Source organism: Cygnus olor, chromosome 1 (assembly GCF_009769625.2).
Source record: "Cygnus olor isolate bCygOlo1 chromosome 1, bCygOlo1.pri.v2, whole genome shotgun sequence".
NCBI classification, from domain to species: Eukaryota; Metazoa; Chordata; class Aves; order Anseriformes; family Anatidae; genus Cygnus; species Cygnus olor.
Genome location: NC_049169.1, coordinates 13,598,595 through 13,619,161, shown reverse-complemented (window position 1 = coordinate 13,619,161; position 20,567 = coordinate 13,598,595). Strand labels below are relative to the sequence as shown.

General features: G+C 39.4%; 1 protein-coding gene across 3 annotated transcripts in view; it reads left to right on the top strand.

Moving 5' to 3' along the window:
- RELN (reelin) overlaps nucleotides 1–20,567 on the top strand; it is a 296,590-nt gene that overhangs the window by 185,242 nt on the left and 90,781 nt on the right. For all 3 annotated transcript variants that reach the window (XM_040544577.1, XM_040544576.1, XM_040544575.1), the window contains exons 12-20: nucleotides 22–173; nucleotides 3,155–3,267; nucleotides 4,976–5,184; nucleotides 8,113–8,241; nucleotides 9,353–9,462; nucleotides 12,282–12,348; nucleotides 13,283–13,516; nucleotides 14,130–14,291; nucleotides 18,431–18,667. In XM_040544577.1, the coding sequence (XP_040400511.1) occupies nucleotides 22–173; nucleotides 3,155–3,267; nucleotides 4,976–5,184; nucleotides 8,113–8,241; nucleotides 9,353–9,462; nucleotides 12,282–12,348; nucleotides 13,283–13,516; nucleotides 14,130–14,291; nucleotides 18,431–18,667 (1,413 nt within the window). The remainder of the gene's footprint in view (nucleotides 1–21; nucleotides 174–3,154; nucleotides 3,268–4,975; nucleotides 5,185–8,112; nucleotides 8,242–9,352; nucleotides 9,463–12,281; nucleotides 12,349–13,282; nucleotides 13,517–14,129; nucleotides 14,292–18,430; nucleotides 18,668–20,567) is intronic.

Here is a 20,567-nt window from a genome sequence, read left to right as displayed (position 1 = left end):
TGCCACTGTTGACTTCTCCAGGTGGGACATATTCGGCGCTGTCATTGGTACCGAGTGTGGGACGCTGGAGTCTGGCTCAGCTATGGTATTTCTCAGAGATGGAGAAAGAAAAATATGCACTCCATATATTGACACTACAGGTTATGGGAACTTAAGGTTTTATTTCAGTATGGGTAAGTATGTACTCTTAATATAATAAAACGGGGAGTATGTGAGATTTAAATTGCACAATATGCATTAGAAATATTTTTAAAACTCTTTGCAAGTGGTTAGCTTTGATTCATGACTACGATGCCCACAGAGATGTAAGACAGACAAATCTTGGTCAGACTGGATGTCTGCCCTTCTAGACACCTGCACGGGTATGAAACCATAGTGGGCTCACAAATAGCCCTCCCAGAAATATTCTCACAGATGTCACTGACTTGCAGGTGAAAACCTTTTTTAGCCAGACAGGACATTCTAGGTTTAGTAGCCCATGGTGGACTTTGCTTCCATGGGTTTACCCAGCTATTTTTGGTTGGTATAAACATTTAGCTCCAGTTTAAAACAGTTTAATATAGACGTTACATGAAGATGCCTCCGTAAAAGGTCAGTGTCACGTCTACTGAGATGTGGTCAGTAGAGTTTCTGGAAAAATTCATTCAGTTCACCATGAGACATGCTAGACCAGCTGAGCAATTCTCTGGACCCTCTTGACTGTGTGGGTTGGATGTCTTTTGAGATAAAGGAAGCTTAAGCACCTGCTGCACACGTAGTTGTGGGCTGACCCTACGTCAGTCCTCAGGCAGGATTCATTGCACAGACACAGGCTGTTGGTGGTGGTGTCCAAGAGTACCTGCATAGTGCTGGTGGATATAATGCAGGACTTGTGGGAGAGTCACAGTCTGCTGGAGTAGCAGGTGGGTCAGGCAGGACCCTCCACAGTGCCTAATGTGGTCCTCAGCAGTACTGTTTCAACTGAACCTGTCTGTTGTATCCACAAGATCCTGTAGCAATCCCATAGTTTAACAATTCTTCCCATGAAGAATGAGGTTCTAGTCTTGTACCTTCTAATTTCACTCAATTCCCCTTACCGCTTGTGTTAGAAGAGGTGGTCTCATATCTTTATCAACCTCACCACACCACAGAGGATTTTAAACACCTGTCATATCCTCCCTCAGTCTTGTCTATGTAGACCCTGGTGTTGCACCTGAGGATGAGGTGAGAGTAGCACAGAAGCGGGACAGCCTTACCTGGCTGAACACAGCATATTTTCTGCTCAAAAGCTCTTAGTTCGTCACTATATTTGTAAACATTTTCTTCTTCTAATGTATTAACCCAGGGTGAGATTCATCTCTAGTACACAAAAAATGCCATTGAGCTTTGGAGCCTTGGAGAAGGCATCCCTTGTGGAAAGAACTGATGTGCTGATAGCATCATCTGTGGACCTTTCCTGTTGGAACAAAGTGCACCTCAGTGGTTTACCGGGGCTAAGAAAGAAGCCTGTCCTATCACTGCCCCTTCACTGTTTTTGTCAGTGCAACTGCATTAGTTCAGTGTTGTAACAAGTCAAAATTCCTATGGACACTGTGGCTATCATTCAGTAACTTACAGTGTTTTTCCACAACTCTTATTTTGCACATAAAGGAAATTGCATTATGTTATTCTCTCAACACCGTGTTTAGAGGAGGTGAGGATTTTTGTTTAAAGGTAGAGAATAATAGAATAATAAAGGAGGAAGCAGAGACTAAACTTGTGACCTCCACAAGCAAACTTCTGAATCAACAAGAAAAAAACACCCTGTATTTAATGAGTGGAAGGCTTCGTGTTGTCATCCTAAATTGTCACACATCTCCTCTGTGTTACATGAATTACCAATAAAGCACAGGAAAAAGAGGATGCTTTTTTTCTAGTTCTTCCAAGCATTACAACACCTGCAAGAGAAACAGGAAAGAAATTTGCTCAACCTTCTGAACTTAGGGGAGAAGTTGTCGGCACATGCAGGCACAGAGGATAGTGGGATATCATTTGAAAATGTGTTCTGTGTGGTTTTGTGCATTAAGTAAATTACAGTTCAAATATTCAAGCAAGCAGAGAATTTGAATGGACACAAGCATGTTCCTTATTGCAGTATAAGGAACTATATAAGTATATATACACATAAGAAATGCACATCTTATCTAGCTCTCCAGACTGCTTTGCCTATTCCATTCCAGGAGTTGGCCATCCGTAGTGAAAAAAAAGCAGAGAAAGTGTTTCATATATGCAACCTTCCTACTTTATAGATAGTTCAAAGAACCTTCCTCATTCTGGTTTTTGCTGATTTTTTTTTAATGCCTGCAATACATCCAGTGTACAGGGAAACTACAGGTTTCCTGTTCCAGTTACAGATATTCTGGTTTAAAAACCTTTTTCCAGAACATGAAACTAGTGTGATGATGTCCATCTGTTAACTATAATGTAGTGTTTAATGCTCAATCTTGCCAATACATCCTCTCTTCCAGAGAAGGTTATTAAATGTTTTGGGTTCTACCAATATGAAGATATCTAAAATCCTGCCTCATCCCTGTGAGGTGACATCACGCACATTTTGTGTGATACAGTAGATTCCATACATCCTTTTTAGGATATGGTATAGACAATAGAAGAAGAGGCACAACAAATAAGGCACACAGCAGTCTTCCTCCTTTTCTGTTTAGACAAGTTCTCAGCTGCCAGACTATCAGCCGAGAGGTATTTGAGGTCCTCATATACAGTGTGTGGCTGCACAGAGTGTGAATAACTAGATACCAGGTTACTGACCTAGTCCTAACAGACAAGAACTCAAAAAGCAGAGCATTTCCATGTAAACAGGATCTAAAACATATAGATAGAAGTATTGCTTTGGGCACAGCATTTTCTATTTATATTGTTTCGATAAGCTGATTAAGAGAGTTACTTGAGGTTTTCATTATTGTCAACCCCTTGATCTCTGGCATGGTGTATCTATCTGATCAAATAGTTCTTATACAGTATGTCCTTGGGGCTTGTGTTCTTTTGTTTCATATCTTAAGTTAAATAACATCTGGTTGTAATTATTTTTGTAATTATGGCTGTGTAATATCATCCCACTTTCCACTAAAAAGAGCTTCAATGATATTTTTTTTCTCTCTCTCAAACGTGTGTTGTACAGGGGGAACTTGTGATTCTGGAGAATCCCATGAAAATGATGTCATGCTTTATGCCAAGATTGAAGGCAGGAGGGAACACATAGCTCTCGATACCCTGACCTATGCTGCTTACAAGGTAAATTGTCTTAGACAAAGTAGGTGGATGGGATGGATAGATCAATCTATTCCTAAGCCATTATAGCAATGTTGTATGTTGAATTGCATGGGGACAAACGTGACCTTTCCAAGCACATAAATCATACACAGCTCTTGCAGTGAAAGGGTGCCTTTGCAACACAGCTCTGTGGTTACTGCTGACAACTCCACCCCTGAGCAGTACGGTGGCATTGGCTATGATAACAGGCAAATGGGCAACAGGCCCGTGTTCAGCCATCAGCTGAAAACTTTGGTGATTACATCTCCTCACAAATAATTACCCTTCTCTCCATTCAAGATCCTGCCAGCCACAGTGTGGTATTCAGGAGTTTCCTTCTGACAACGTTAGGTCAGTGACTAGGAGCAGAGTGACTAAGAAATGCCTGGATGTCTTTTCCTGGATATCTTTTCCTGGAAATTACATATTTTATACATTTTCTTTTCATTTTAATACAGCTATGTGCCCTTTAGAGGGTCTGTAGGAGTACAGGCATGAACCCAGCAACAGAAAGCTGTTGCTGGCCACGTTCACAAGTAGCTTCCCTTCTGCTGTTATTGCTGCCTCCTTCACACCACATTCACCTCCCCACCACCACCCTCAGGCAGGGCAGTAAGGACTTGAGCTCGCTGTCGGGTTCCTTCCTGTCTAGGGCAAGGAGAGACGCAGACCATGTCTACTCTGAATAACCCAGCTCTGAGGGACCCTTAGTGTGCTGCTATAAAAAAAGACATAACAGAAATCAATACACAAAAATGCATGTGATATGTATGCAGGTGCAAGTGTTGTGGATTCAAATTCAGTATATTTTATGCACTGTGTAGGAAACTTGGTGGTAAAGATGCATCTGATTTCAGCCAGAGGTCTGTGTGCATTTTCTTTGTAATTCTAGCATTCAGAAAATAAATGTTTATAGTTACATTAGGGCTTGGCCTGAATTCAGTTGAATCACTTGCATTGTTTCATTGTACGTGGTTTCCCTCCTCTCCTGGTTCTGTGTGAAACACAGGGTAGAACTTTTTCAAAACTAAGGAAACTGTAATTGTAAAATAATAAAAAATTAAATGTGGAATTCAGGGAGCGACAGGATCTGAAATTATACTGAATTCATTGTGGAGCTTTTTTTAAAGCGAGCAGTTTTCAAGCTGACATCCTCTTTTGACATAATAAAGTTCCAATTACGTAGCTTTTGGACAAAGGCTAGAGTTCATAAAGTAGTGTTTTCATTTATTTCAGCAACATAACATCCTCCCTACTAGCCTGTGAACTCATACCCTTACTCCCTTCTCACATATTGAGTCTCGACCTGCAGTTATACTGCGTTTCTTTGTGAGATGAAAGGCTGCAGGGCGAGATTCATCTTCCAACTGAGCACTGATAAAATAAACATATTTTTCAGAACACAGAAGATACAGTGTCTTTTCTACAGTGTCTTTACAACCAAACAAACTGATCCCACTAAGGTGATAAGCAGCACTGGTACCGAGTACTAATAGCTAGGCATATAGTACAAAATAACTCTTATTTGGGGTCTTCTGTGGAAAAAGGGGGATAAAACAAAAGTTAACAAACAATGGGCATGTTTTGTTCAGCACATTTGAAGCAGCTTTCTTAATTTAAAAAATAATTTCCATGTAACCTTTTTTAATATTACTTGTTTTATTTAAGCCTGATTTAATTTCTTTTAAAGGTTCCATCCTTGGTTTCTGTTGTCATTAGTCCGGACCTGCAGACTCCTGCAACCAAGTTTTGCCTGAAACAAAAGAGTCACCAAGGCCACAACAGGAATGTCTGGGCTGTGGATTACTTCCACGTCCTTCCAGTGCTCCCTTCCACGGTGACTCACATGATCCAGTTTTCCATCAATTTGGGTTGTGGAACTTATCAGCCCGGTAACAGGTACAACAGGCAAAATTTCTCTTTCAATTATCAGCTTTCCAGAACATTTTGTTTCATAGCATCTATACACTTTTCTTAGTCCATTCTGAAATATGCTTATGATTTCAAACTATTTGCTTCAGTTTCTAATGGCAATGAGATTTATCTCTAAATATAAAGGATAAGGATATCTATAAGGGGGAAGGTGTTAATGGCAGTGGCAGAAAAGTCCCCTCATGACCTCCCAGAGATTATTCATGCTACAAGCATGTAATTCTTGTAAGACTGGTGACAAGTAGCCCTCATCTTGAACATCATCAGTGTGAGGACCTCACTGCCCACAGAGTGACCACAGAACTCTTGCTGGCTTCATTTCACTGGGACATTCAATGTGTTTTTTTCCCACAAAGTTAAGGGGGAGGGAAAGGGGAAGAAGGAAGTAATTTGCTGCTCTGTATTTTATAGAATCATAGAAGATGACCACCTCAGGTCATCTAGTGAAACCTCCTTCTGCAAGTGGGATTATTGTCAGGTCAGCCAAGGCTTCGCCTGTCCATGACTTGAAAACCTCCATGGATGGACATTGTGCAACCCCTCTGGGTGACCTGCACAAACTAAAAAGTGTTTCCTAATATCCACTCAAACTCTGCAGCCACATCTTTATGGACATTGCCCCATGCTACTGTGCCTGCCACAACTGAGGAGAGTTCGGCCCTTTTGTGAGTGCCCTCTGTACTATCACAGGCTGTCCCTCCTCACCAGGCTGAACAGGTTGGCTCCCCAGCCCCTCCATGCTCAGTGCTTGAGGCCACAGACATCTTGGTCAGTCATCCTCTGCTCCACCTCTCTGGTTTCTTAACATCCTTCTTCAAGTGGGGTAACCAAAACCAAACACAACATTCCAGAGGTGGCCTCACTAGTGCAGAGTACACCAATACATATTCATGAAGCTATCTATTCCTTCACAGTCCCTTTATCTCTATGTACATGTGAGAGTTTATCCTGATATTTTTGAGGTTTAAGTTACTTCATTTTTTTTCCAGAGTGAGAGCCAAGAGTTTGAAGTAGGTGACTGCAACTGCTTTCACATCCATAGCCCATGACATCTTCTTCCGTCTGAAAGAGCTGCACTATTTCTGACAGTCCTAGTAGCCATGCAGGGCAGCAGAATTTAAGGAGCAGCAAAAGTCAAGGCATCATGCATATTTGATAGGAAAGGAAGACAACATTCTACACAGAATGTGATAATTTTTCACGTAAACACTCCTGGCTTGTAAACATGCTTTATGAAGTATCCATCTTAAATATTTTGTTATCTAATGGGGATTAGTATGTATTTTGAAAGATTAACATTCTTCATTCACATAAACTATTTCTGAAGTAGAAGTGTTCTTCAAAACAAAAGAAGCGCTAGGTCCCCATAAACACTATTTGTATTTCCCAAATACAGCAGCATTTCCCACCTCCTGGTCTACAGCATTATTCATGATGCCTTCAATGCTGCAAACGTGAGAGACTTGTTCAGCATATATTCAGTAAATTTGACCTTCCAAGGTCAAATGGTTAAACCAAAAATGAACGAGTCAAAGCCTCTGTAAACCATTTTAATACAAACTTTTGATATCGCAGTGATGGTATACTTACATAAAGTAATATTGTCAGCAAATTATAATGAAAAGGAAAAGTTATAATCCAATAATTTAGTACTGAGGTGATGAATTATGACTTTTATAATGTTCCATTGATATTACTTAAAACAGAATATTACAAGCTAATTATATGGTGGAAATTACAAGAGTATCTCGGTAGAATACTAAATCCTTAATAAATCAAGCACTTTTTACATTACCCTTGCAAGGTTTTCAGAATGTAAGATAGGTAAGGATTTCCTTATACTCCTAGAATGTAAACACTGTTTTATTAAATATGCAGTGGAACAGGGAGAGAACAATTCTAGCAATAGCTTTTTGCAAACTGATCTTGTCAATGAACTTCTGAAAGTGTGAATTTGATAACCACTTGTCATAGACTCAATGGATGGTCTCATAGCTTTTCTGCTTCTCTAATGTCATTATCTGTGCATGGTTGGTTTGGTTTACTGCTAGTCTATGAAACCAGAGAAGAACAGGCTTTTTCCTGGAAAATCTGGAGTTTTCTCATATGGTTATGGCCCTGTGACTCAGAAAACTCACCGCTGAATGCTCCAGGCTCTGTGAGATGGAGGAAGCCTCCAAAAACCAATACAGCTGGGCAGCACAGAGGCTCCTGCAGCTCCAGAGACTGCTTGCCATAGGGCTTTCTGAAGGGTGTCTTCCACAGGTCCCCTCCACCCTTCGGCAGTTCTGGGCAGGACCTGGCCATTTCCCTATTCCATACTGCGTTTCTGATCTCCATCTAGGCATGATGGGGGGAGGAGGCAGGTGACTCCTGGAAGGATTAAAGGATATTTTAATATTTGTCAGCAGTGGAGGTGAAGAGACAGATGATGCATGAGCAACCAGTGCTCTCTTACCACCTTCAGCAGCTGGCAATTATGCAAGTTCTGTGCTCACATGATGCTGTCCGGCTCTGATGAATCCAAGTTTTCTCATTATTTTTGAAACCACAATCAGTATGGTTCTATTGAGATATAAGGGTAACATCAGGTCATTTTAACTCAGAATAAAAACACTAGGTAGATGGTGGTCAAACAAGGATTTAGTGTTAAGACAGTCCTCAGCGTCTGGTACAGGCTACCTTTTTTGGTTTTTAACCATTCAGATTTGTTTCGTGTTTGTATTTTCAGGATTTTTCTTATTAAAGGTATACTCAACATCATTGCATGTCTCAGCATCAGTTGTCAGGAATAGCAGATCTGAGGGTTTCTCTGTGGTAGTATTTCCACTTGCCTGTCTCTGCCACATAGGCTCACCATGCCTTTCTCCTTCCTTTCCCTCACTGTGTTATCAGCGTCAGCTTGGAATTTTCCACCAACCATGGCCGCTCCTGGGCCCTGCTCCATACCGAGTGTTTGCCTGAGATCTGTGCTGGGCCTCATCTCCCCCACAGCACTGTCTACGCCTCTGAAAACTACAGTGGGTGAGTGTTCTCTGCAAACCTAACTGAGATGAGAGATTAGAGACGGATATGAATTATGGGGGACAGAAGAAAGCAGCAAAGCACACCACCCCATGTCATCTTTCATTTTTAACTAGCTGAGCACAGCATGGAAGGAGTGTTCTGGTCTCCCTGGCTGCCCAGTAATGAAATTTGAAAAATATGAGGCTGCCTCTGTCATATAATATTATTTTTTCTGACGCTATAGGTAAATTAAAAAAAAAACACCTGGGGACAGCACGCTGGTAAAAGAAAAGTTATATCCTGTCAAAGCCACAAAAGTTTTTCTTTTCATTCAGAGGAACCATCAGTCAAAGCCATATTTACATCCTCAGACACCTTTACTCACTTGGAATCCTTATGGTGGGTTACAATGAAGTGCATCCTCTGCACTTCAGCAGGTGGAGGCGTTGTTAGAATCACTTTCTTACATCAGCCCTTCTCTTTATTGTCTTCAGCGCTGTTCTGGCTGTGAAGTGAACTTGTCATCCCATGGCTGTACATCCCTCTGCATCCCAATTTCCCTAGATACTTCAGAGCAATGTGTATGACCATGAGAAGAACGTGTAGCTGAAGCATTGGCATGGTCTGGTGACCCTCCATTTCTGTACCATTTTCATAGGAGCCATTATCCCTGGTGTGTGTAGCAGGTGCAGTCCCTGTGGATGGTTTGAGAGTGATGGCCCAGAGAGACAGTAGGCCAGATCCTCCATGCCCCACTTCTCGTCCCCAGGGCTTTCCACCCAACAGAGTTCAGTTGCACTGAAAGGTTTAATTCAGGGTGCAATTTAGGAGGTGTTCATTGGGATGGAGAAGCTGCTATAGATCTTTGCTGGCTTCAGGTATTCACACAGGGAAAAAAAAATGCTGGGTTTTATAATGTAATAATTAACATTCATATATTTTTGAAAATATCATAGTCCATGCTTTGTTGCTTTTTTCATTTATACTTTCTAAAGCTGCGGTATCTTAATTGGTTTATTGAGCAAATTTTAGTATAAACAATTCTCACCAAGCTTGCAGTGCAAGCAAATATATCCAGTCACTTAATGAGTATCGATGTAAAACAGAATTTGTGTTATATGTATTCCAGGTGGAACCGAATAACTATTCCCCTTCCCAATGCGGCATTAACAAGTGACACAAGAATTCGGTGGAGGCAAACAGGACCAATCCTTGGAAATATGTGGGCAATCGATAATAGTCAGTATTCTTATCAACAACCATGCTACATCAGAAGAATACTTTTTTATGCTGCTCCAAGTAAACATTTTCCAGAATCAGAGGTCACAAGATTTTCAGTTTGTAAAATTTTTGTTCTTATCTTCAGTCAGTAACAAGTGCATTTTCAAGCCAAAGGGGAATTCTGTCATTTGAAAAGATAGTCTAGTAGCTTACCCCTTTTTTTCTTTTAATTGAATGCTTTCTAGGAAAAAATATTTGTGTCAATAACTTGATATAACATTTCATCTGACTGATTAGTCCAAATTACATAAATAGGTACCACACTGTGCTATTAAGGACACGAACTGTGCCACCCTAAGCAGCAGTTAGAGCAGCTGGGACATATTTTTCCTGTCTGGACATAGAAGACCTTCATAAAACAATGTTGCTACCAAAATACTGACAAAACTTTTACATTGTTTACAATGTAAAATCTCAAGGGGGGAAGGACCATCTGTAACAGGGAACTGGTCTTCTTTTAGGAAATGATTTTTCATGTACCTGTGTTTTTTTAAATGGATGTGATGAACTGAGAGGAGCTTATAGTTACACATCTATTTATAAAACATACTGCAGAGGATACTATAGTAAATATTTTAAAGCACAGAAAAATATTTTGGAACACAAAATAAAATATATACATTGCATGAAAAGGAGGAGAAAGCATGTTTGAAAGGAGTAAGAATGAGCAGGTGCAAAGTTTTTCGTTTGCTCATTAACCTCAAATGCTTGGGACTACGTAAACTACATCCAGAATTTGTTTTGCTAGCTGTATGCATTAAGTATGTACTATAAAGCTTTACAGTGATGTACAATAGCCTGTGAAATTTTGTAGTGATTCCTAATATGATTGATATGGAGCGTGGGAATGGTAAATATTGTCACATTTTGCAAAATTCTTAAAACAGATTAATGCCTCATTTTGAAAAGAAAATGCTTGAAGCTGCCTCAATAGTGCAATGCCACAAATTAAAGTTTTTCACAAAAAGTAAAGAAAATTACTCTCTTAATCACATTAATGGTATGTAACACCCTCTTGATATTCTGAATAGAGCAGTAATGCTTGTCCTTAGAGATGATGATCTACATGAAAAAGAAAATAAAGGGGAAAATACGGTATATGTAAGTAAGAAGATGTCTGTGAGCATCTGCAAAGATGACTTGCTACCTAACTTGCTACCTAACAAAATATTGAATATAAGCATTGGTGAAACTCACAGACGTTCACAGAAACAAGAGCAACATAAAATCCAAGGACTTAAATTCTTTAAAACAGAACAAAACAAGAAGATTTTGAAAGTTAGCATACAATTCATATATCTACACTACGTTTGCTTGTAAAACCAAATAGTGAGAGCTCTGATGAAGGATACTGCACACTCAACTGTGTACCATCTCAGTCAGTTTTACCAACCATCTGCCTATAGTGTGCTTGCTCCAAAATTTGTTTGAGATGTAGAACTATTTCTATGACACAGGAATCAAGTGTTAATGGTGAACGCCTTTCTAAGGTTTTGCATGACTCCTTTGGTACACACTAGTGAAACTGAAGCTTTACAATGTACTGAGGGAAAGACATCTGATTGGCAAGCCACTCAAATTCTTGAAGAGAGAGGAAGAATTTCAAGGATTCAGCACTCTGACTTTTAGCTTCACAACTGTTTCTTATGTGAATTAAGTTTTAAATGAAATCTGGAAGGTGGCCATCTTTTAGAAAGTCTGGAAAACTGCCAGTATTCATAAAGTTTTTTTTATTGTGAATTACATCATTACATCTTTAACCCTTCTACTTTTACCACCCCCTCAAAGAGACCTCAAAGCAAACAAATAAATCAAACAGACAGAACAGAAATTTTGCACCCTGAAAAGTGAGAAAATCTGGAAATTGCATAAAGTCTGATAGGGAGTTAATTACAGGGAGTGACTAACGGATTTATGGAGTGTCTGCCAGGGAGTACTGACACACAGCTATGACGGGCAGCATCAAAAAACTAAGAGAAAGAATAAGCATTGGTTGTTACAGATGATTTTGAATTGGTAGTTATTTGGGTGATTTTCCAAAAGTCACTGTGCAAGTGATAACTCCAATGGTCATTATTCAACTGAAAGGGTAGCACTGTTCAGGACTAAGGCCAGTTTATCACATTGCGTTGAAAGGACATTGCCCTCAAGTTGCTGTTTTGGGCTATACTCAAATAAATGCATTTCTTCACTGTGAGGTACAGATTATACAGAGATTTGCTAATCTTTCCATCTTTCCTATTTTTCACAAAATATCAACACTGTTGATTAGGAGTCATCAGAGGAAGATGAAATAAAAGAGTAAAAAAGTCTGGAATGTTTCTGAGTACATATTATTTGGAATTTTATTCCATTTGAAAGAATCGGTGAAAGTGCATGATATTTCATAGTTACTTAAGATATATCATAGCAGATGAAGAAAAAGGCAAGAAAATGGCCAATACCTAGCAGTTCATTGGATGTTGCTCACGATCTTAGAAAAATCAGGTATCTGATTTAGATCACTAGCGCCTCTAGCAACAGACAGACATTACCCTTTAAATACTAAATTATCCCAGACTATCCTTGACAGAGAGAAAAAACTCCATTACTCAGTTCTACAGAAAGATACAATCAAATGCACTTTATTCTTTTTCAGACCTCTTTCAGATAGTGGGATTAGCTGAAATCCAATACCAATAAACACAATACCTGTATGACAATACTTTATTGTATTTGTTATATTCTTTTTGTCACATAACATAACCCTTCATTTAACTAATTTCTTTTCTTTGCAGTTTATATTGGTCCATCCTGCCTCAAATTCTGCTCAGGTCGAGGACAGTGTACTAGAAATGGCTGCAAGTAAGAGCTATAATTCACTACTTGTATTCAATTTTTGTCATATATTTCACTTGATGGTCTGAAAGTTGAAGTGATTTCCATTTCAGTCCTTGCTTTTTGAGATGACTAAATATAAAACCAGCATAGCCCCCAGAATGCATAAAACTCACTTGAGAGCTAAATATCAATCTTTCTAAACAGCAGCATACTTAATAATTTTAAAAATAATTTTATTTTGGCAGAGAGTCTAAGTTCCAGTTCACCTTAAAATGTGCTACAGAGCCCATTGGAATGTCAGTGATGCATGCTTTATACTGTTTTTAGAAGTGATTTGGGACTGTATCATTTTTATATTAAATTTCAGGGAAGAATCACGATTTTCGTACTTCTAATATCCCATAGCCCCATAGACCTCAATGACAGAAGGTCAGCACTCCATTTTTTTCCTGAAAGTCTGGCTTTTAAAAAGTGTTTCAGCCTTAAAAGTAAAATCAATAAACACTTTCAAAACTATGGTGTCACTATTTTTAGGTGTTGCAGAGAACGTGATCCACGGGGCGTTCTGTCCTGTTACACGGTTGCTTGTAATTACATCTCACATGCTATAGATAAAACTATTTGACATATGGACAATTGTAAATTACGTCTGCAGTATTTTTGTTACAAAAATTAATAGAAACATCGCTACATGTTAAGTGTAGATTTTGGGAGGCTGGTTAATAACTATATTTTTTTAATTGGAAAAGTCAGTACTAGCTAAAAGAAAGGTATTGATTATACAGTACAGGTCTAGAGAGGTTCTTGGTCCTTAGATTTGAGAGGGACTTTGTAGGTATCATCTACTCTTGAGAGATTTCAGGCATGTTCTAGTCTGCTAGAAGACCAGAAGACGAGAGAAGATGGGCTCAATGTAAGGAAGGCACTAACTACTCTATTCAATCTCCCTCATCCCTAGGTGTGACCCTGGCTTTTCAGGGCCCGCATGTGAGACGGCATCGCAGACCTTCCCCATGTTCATCTCGGAGAGCTTCACCAGCTCCCGCCTCTCCTCCTACCACAATTTTTACTCTATCCGTGGAGCCGAGGTCAGCTTTGGCTGCGGGGTCCTGGCCAGTGGCAAGGCGCTGGTCTTCAACAAGGACGGGAGGCGCCAGCTCATCACCTCCTTCCTCGACAGCTCCCAGTCCAGGTGAGAGCAAAACAGCAGCAATGCAAGGTATGGGAACAGGGGAATTACGCTGTGACAGGAACCCCTCCTCTTCCATATAACCTTGTGTACTGGTCATTTTAGCAAGAAGAAAAGGTTTTTTTAAACCCTTTGTCCCATAGTTTATTTCCAGCTCATAGCTGTACAGCCTTGTGGTTTTTTTTTTTCCCTGCTTTGTAAACAGCAGAGCCCAAAATAGACTGGAGGGAAGTTATTGTACAGTGAGACTGGAAAATATGAAATGTTAATATCAAACCTGAGTGTCAAAGCCAAGTGCTTATTAATTATTTATAAGGCTGTGTTTATTTGACAGCTTGTGGCAGCTGATTAGATCAATTCACTGTCTCTCCCTCCCTTTCAGAGCCTAATAAATAATTAAATGCTGTACTGATTGGCATTTTTTAAACATATGTGCCACATTGCATTACTTGATAGTAAAAACAAATCACACACACAAAGGTCCATAAATGATATTTATCAAAATTTGTCTAAATTGAGAAGATCATAAAATGACCTGGTTAGGGAAAAAAAAAAAAAAAAAAAAAAAAGAAGATGTGTATGGTGTCCTAGAAATATGTGTGTAATTCTGCTGCAGGTTCCTGCAGTTCACGCTACGCCTAGGAAGCAAGTCTGTGCTGAGCACATGCAAAGCGCCCGACCAGCCTGGCGAAGGAGTGCTGCTGCACTACTCCTATGACAACGGCATTACATGGAAACTATTGGAGCACTATTCATACCTGAACTATCATGAGCCAAGGTATATGCATGAATGTTATGAAGAGTGTTATCTACATGCATTTAATGCTGGTCATGGTCACTGCAATGCTGAGAGTGAAGGCATCTGCCCAAACATGGGCACGTGGTGCAGGAGAAGAGTGAAGATCTTTTGTTGCACACTGGAAATTATTATTCTCCCTTAAAAACGTGCAGCTGTTCTGGGCACTTCTCATTTATGCCTGCCTCTATAAACAATGAATGCATGGATTTGGCAGCATCCAAGGCTTAGTTGACATGACAGGACAAGCAATGTGGGATGAGGGGGAAGAAATACACTTGTGGGAAATAGGGGTATGTCTCATCCCATGGAGGCAGCCACTTGTAAAGGAAAATTAACATAAATTATTTGTAGCTTTGAAGCCATAGATACCTTCACTAAAGCATCCTCTGGGATTAGGAGTCTGCAGGCAGCATAGGACAGTGGAGATGAAATGCGACTGTGAGGGTCTCTCTAGGTCAGTGGGGAAATTGCTCCAGCTCCCATTATGAAAGGGATTACATGACTGTGCCTGTGCCGGTGGGTTGGACACAGTGCCCTGGGAGGACGTGACAGTGTCTGCTCCTGGGAATCACGCAGATCACAAAGAAGCCAAACAAAGAGATCATCTCATCTAACAGCACTTGCATATGTCACCAGGTTAGAGGGGGATGTATGGGACATACGTAGAGAAGAATGTAGTATCTCCCATTACATTTGAGAGACCACCCACCAGCTGTTGTAAAGCATGTTTTAAATCAGGAGTCTCCGTAAGCACGCCTCTATTGCAAGCCCAGAACCACCCGGGCTGGCTCTGTGCAAACCCACCCAAACCTGGAAGCAGCCACCCCCAGCAGCAAAGCCGATAAATCCTGATGAAAGAAGATGCTCTGCGAGGGGGCACACAAGAGGCAGAGCTAAAAGTGGCATCACAGGTCCCTCCCCACCGCTCTGATCCTGCTCAAGGGCAGTTTTGTACCAGATATTGCCAAAAAGAGCTATCTTCATCTTGTTAATAACCCAATAAGACAGAACATGATTAAGAATATTCTAAAGGGGAAAAAGAAAAAATAATACTAATAGTGACTTCTAACATTACATATATTTCCTGAGAGCAATAAGAAATATTCAAAAATCTGAGGGGAATGGCTATATTTGGTAAAAGTATACAGTATGTGGGCTTTAATTTCTGAAGTTTTACGTGTTACTGAAGGAAAGATTCTACAACCTTATACACTCATAAAACCTTCTTCAAAATATCTTTTCCCGTCCTTTATTATAGTCACATATATATTTTATATGGCCCTGTTTCTAATTCTTAGATTCAAGATTAGAGCTGTAAGAATTATATTTCCCTAAAGGTTTTTAATATATAGCACTATTAATTTTTTATAACAAAAAAGAAAATACACTTTCTGGTGACTGATTTTAATGGAGTTTAAGATATAAATGTAGCAAATTATATTAGTGCCAGAGATTTCTTTTGCTCTTTGAATTAAGTGTGAAACACTTAATTTCTTGAGTTCTGACAGGGCAAAGAGCTAAGCACAACATACACAGGTTAGAAAGGTTTGCTGTGGGGTACATATACTCCATTCTGAGTAAAGAGAAAAATGACAGGCATACAAACCTGAAGATAATGCTGGCAATAATTATGATGAAGAACATGAAGAAAACTTCACCTTTTTGTATTGTGTTGTGTAAAAATATTAGCAATTTTGGTAACATAGATGGACTGCTACAAAGTTTGGCAATCAATCTGTATCCAGAAATTTAATTAATCTTCAGTCATACAAAAAATAATTACACATTTAATGTTCTGCTGAAAAGGTGCATTTAATCTGCTAACATTTGACAGCTGCATTTTTCTTCTGAGCAGAACAGCGGTGGCTTTTCAATATTAGGTATGCGCATAGCTTGAAAGAATGAGATCAGAGCAAAGGTCTCCCAGCTGGTTTTTAAGAAATCTAATGGTAGCTGGTAATGTTAGTAAGAACACTTTTCTTCTCTGCAGCAGAAAAGTCATTAGCAAGGATCCCCCTCCCTCTCCATCTATCTCCAGCAAATCAAAGTCAGACAGGAGAAGCTGTTATAGCTGGAGATGCAGTCAGGTTCTGCATACTAACATACATGGTTTACACCAGCATTTTTAGATTGTTTCCTTAACCCCTGGGATAAGAAATTTATTTTAACAAGCATTTAATATTTAACATCCGATAGGTATATCAATGATGTATGTCGATTTAGGATTTTCTGTAAATTACTGTCAGTGAGAATTGGTGTCCATGTGGGTGAGCTTGTGAGGGTTAAGAGTGAAAGGGAAGTTGTTGGCATCAAAGACAGCCACTAAGAGGGAAATGTGCCCAGGATTATAACAGAGCGTCAGCTCGTACAAGTGCCAACTGCTTCCTGGCATACGCTGGATGCACTGTTCCTGCTGGCTGGGGTACCAGCTTTCCTCAGGTTTGTCCTACTGGCCCATGAAAGGCAAAAACATCAGCTCTTTTAGCATCAGTAGCACTTTAGTGTCATTTGTGCCTTTGAAAATTGGCCTGAAAAGTTGTAGAGTTGCTGCTTATTAGGGGATCTTTGGCAGGCAGAAAGGTTGGTCTTGTGGTTTATTCATGTGCCAGAAAGTAACACAGTTTGGTCTTTCTTTAGCAGGGTATGAAGTAGTTCAAGCGTCTGTTTATTTGAGTAGCAAAAGAAATGTATCCGCCATTCATCCATCATGTGCACTGCTGGTCCCTTGCCACCGGGACGTGGCAGCATCTTCTCTGGCTGTCCCCCAGCACTGCTCCCTTCAGACTACAGCTGGCAGAAAGCAGCTCCTAGAAATGCCAGTCAGGACATTTTGAGTGCTTCCCACTTGATTAGCCAAGAAGTTTTTTTTTTCTTGCTAATTGATTTAACATGTTCTTATTTAAAATAAGAAAAAAGGGGTACTATAAATTTACTTTTTACAAGCACAGTTTAGCAAGTCGTTTTTAAGAGAGTGGTTTTGCACCGCGAGCACTGAAGGGACAGACTTTCATACGCACAGAACAAAACATTACAACAGGCAGCTTAGAAAGCCTTAAGTCTGAAAAAAAACCTTGGTGCTAAGGTATAAAATTATGTTTCCAGTTTACCTGATTTGTCATTTTACCCAAATTTCCTCCAAGATAGAAAGAAAAATATCGACTACATGATGAGTTTGCCAAAACCTCTTTTGCCAGTATGTAATTGCTCACCGATGGAGACAAATGTCCCTCTTGCCATTTTGTTTCACAGCCCACGTGCGCTGCATGGGGCATTCTGGTCCTGGTGATTTATGGAGCTTTCAAGAAAGTGTCGTTTCTGTAGCAATTAATGCGTGCTCCCTGCTGCGGTGTACGATAATTGCTCCTGGAAATTAGATATTACTCTTAATTTTCTTTGCAGTTTATCAATTATAAGTGTGTTGACATAGCTGCCATGACAAATCAGGTGACCTTGCATACCAGAAGAGCCTGGGACTCACCTCCAGTAGCATCTTTATGCAACCACACAAGAAATGTATGTCATAAGCCTACACATGATCACACTGACAAGATGAGCCTTTTCCACTTGAATGTGACCATTTACAGGGGTGGGTTCTTCTAGGACAAGAAAAACACAGGCATAATAACATCAGTGCTGTGCAGAAACAAACACAGATGTAAAGAAGATGCATTTTTTCAGGTCAGGATAAAATCCACTGTGTCTGAAAAGGTGGAGACAGAACTTGTAAATCCCTGGTAGCTGATCATCCCTTTGCCAGCCTAAGCCCCTCACCTGCAACTGGGCTTCTGCTGGAGGCATTCAGGTTTCTTCTGGCAAGGAGGTGCCACTTTAACATTTGCAGAGAGCTCCAAAGTACAAGCAAAAAATTACAAAATTGGTGGAAATTCTTTTCTGTGGCTTTTCCACATGGCTGTCTATCAGCACTTATTGCCAAGAGAACTAATAATTCCCCTGTCCCTGTCACTGGTGGAAGCTATACCAGTAGAAGCTGAGGTTTCTGTGGGCTGAATTTATCCTTGGATTTTTAGGGTTAGTAAGAAAAACTAACAAAAAATATATCCCCATGGAATTAGCACAAACAGTGTCAGTTTCAATAATAATTTTGGTTTGTTTTCCAGAATAATTTCAGTGGAGCTGCCAGAAGATGCAAGACAGATTGGCATTCAGTTCAGATGGTGGCAACCATACCACTCTTCTCAGGGTGAAGATGTGTGGGCGATCGACGAAATCATCATGACCTCTGTGCTTTTCAATAGCATTAGTCTGGATTTCACCAACCTAGTTGAAGTCACGCAGTCTCTGGGATTCTACCTAGGGAATGTTCAGCCCTACTGTGGTCATGACTGGACTCTTTGGTGAGAAACACATAGTCATTTCTGTTCTAATTTTGTTTTCTTTCTCTATTCATCCTACTAAGAACCAAGTGATCTCTGCAAATGAGTCTTGTTGGCAGTTATTCAGAGTAATTGCGTCTCACCCGCACATTATGGTCAAAACTACAGTCACTGATCTAATTCCAATTAGATGTAACTATTTACACCTCATTGCCCAGAGATTTATGTTTGGTGGGAACTGTGAATGTAGCATTCTTTTCCCATAAAATTTTAAAGAATCTCCCAATAGAAACAATTTGGAAAATTTCTGTAATCACCACTTAAAATCCAGTCAGATTAACATGGGTATAGAGGTTGTATAGTACCCAAATATTTTCTAAGTGAAGTTCATATCTATTTATATGACAATTATGTTACACTTAAAAAAAGGAAAGGCAACAGAAGGTTGGTAGAATAGTGTTAGCCATTAGTAGTTATTTTGCCTGTTGTTATACCCATTTAGTCATTTACACTGCAATCAGCATTAACACACATATTGCAATGATACCCAAAATGCACTGTGCATTTAGGGAAAAAAAAAAAAAAAAAAAGCAAGCAAATATCACAAAGCAGTAAGTATATTTCTTTAAAGGCCAGAAAAAAAAAATCGGTGAAAAATGTGGAAAATAAAATTATGTTAGGATTGTTTAAGAAGATTTTTTTTAGGAAATTATTAATTTGTTCCAAAAATATAAAACTCTGAAGTACATAATTGTAACATTTAGAATTAACAAGGTAAGCTCAAGTTAATTTCTATGTTTTGATTAAAACCAGATAACAGTTTTATGCTAGTCTGATCAACATGTAAACCCACTATAGCTTTAATTGGCATAGGTATATTTATTTGGTGAAATTACCATCACAGTAATTATAAGAAACCACAAGAAAAAAAAAATATTTTTTAATTCTATGAAAATATTAATAATTTTAGCATCCCCACGAACACTCAGAGAAACACCATTGGAATTTTATTAACAAGTACCTCTGAGCAATCTGATTTGACTTTCTGATCATCTGTCAAACTAAAAGGAGTTGGTTTAGCGGTAGGAACAACACAGAGCGCTTTCTAGCAGTGATAATGAGGTAGCAGAAGCACCATTAACCACTTTAATAAGGACAAGGAAGGTACTTGCTGCTCATTAAAATGAAACAACGTGTTAGGGCTCAAACTGTTTGCATCTTCTTCATCAAAGAGTTGGAATGAAAGCCCTTTAATGACATTGTTTTTCCTCTGTTCTTGTAAAGCTAGTTTGTTGGGGGGGTGGGGGGGGCAGGCTATTTAAGATAGTGGAAGTTCCTGTTTTCCTCCTCTGAATTTAAATTAGAATCAAAATAATAAACATGAAGTTAAATTCTCTATGCCATATATTAACTAGGATTTGCAGTGCTCGGTCGTGGTGGAAATGTTGAACTTTCCAAGCATCAAATAAAGTGAAGCGTTTGTAAGACTCCCTTACTATGTATGTATAAGTATTTTTCATCATCCCTGGAAGACAAGTACTCTATCCTTCACTGACCTTGCTTCTCTCAAGGGAAATTTTTTAACTTATACAAAGTCTGTACAAATGGATGCTAGTTAAATTAATTATTGTTGGCTTTTCCCAGCTGTGAGTCCATTTGGTTCTCATTTTCTAACTCATGACTTTCTATGAGAAGAGCCTGCAGTAGCACTGACACCATCCTCTTGAGAAAAGTCTGACAACTGCTTTTTCATTAGTGGAACTATGGTAAATACGCTATAAATCATTCTACAGTGTGTCATCCTGAGGCCCGTTTTCACTGGATTGCCTTTAATTGTCTGTTAGGTCTTCATTTCTGCCTCAAAATTTGTAAACCTGAAATATTTATGCTTAAAATTTGGGAAAAGTCTATGAGAGTTATT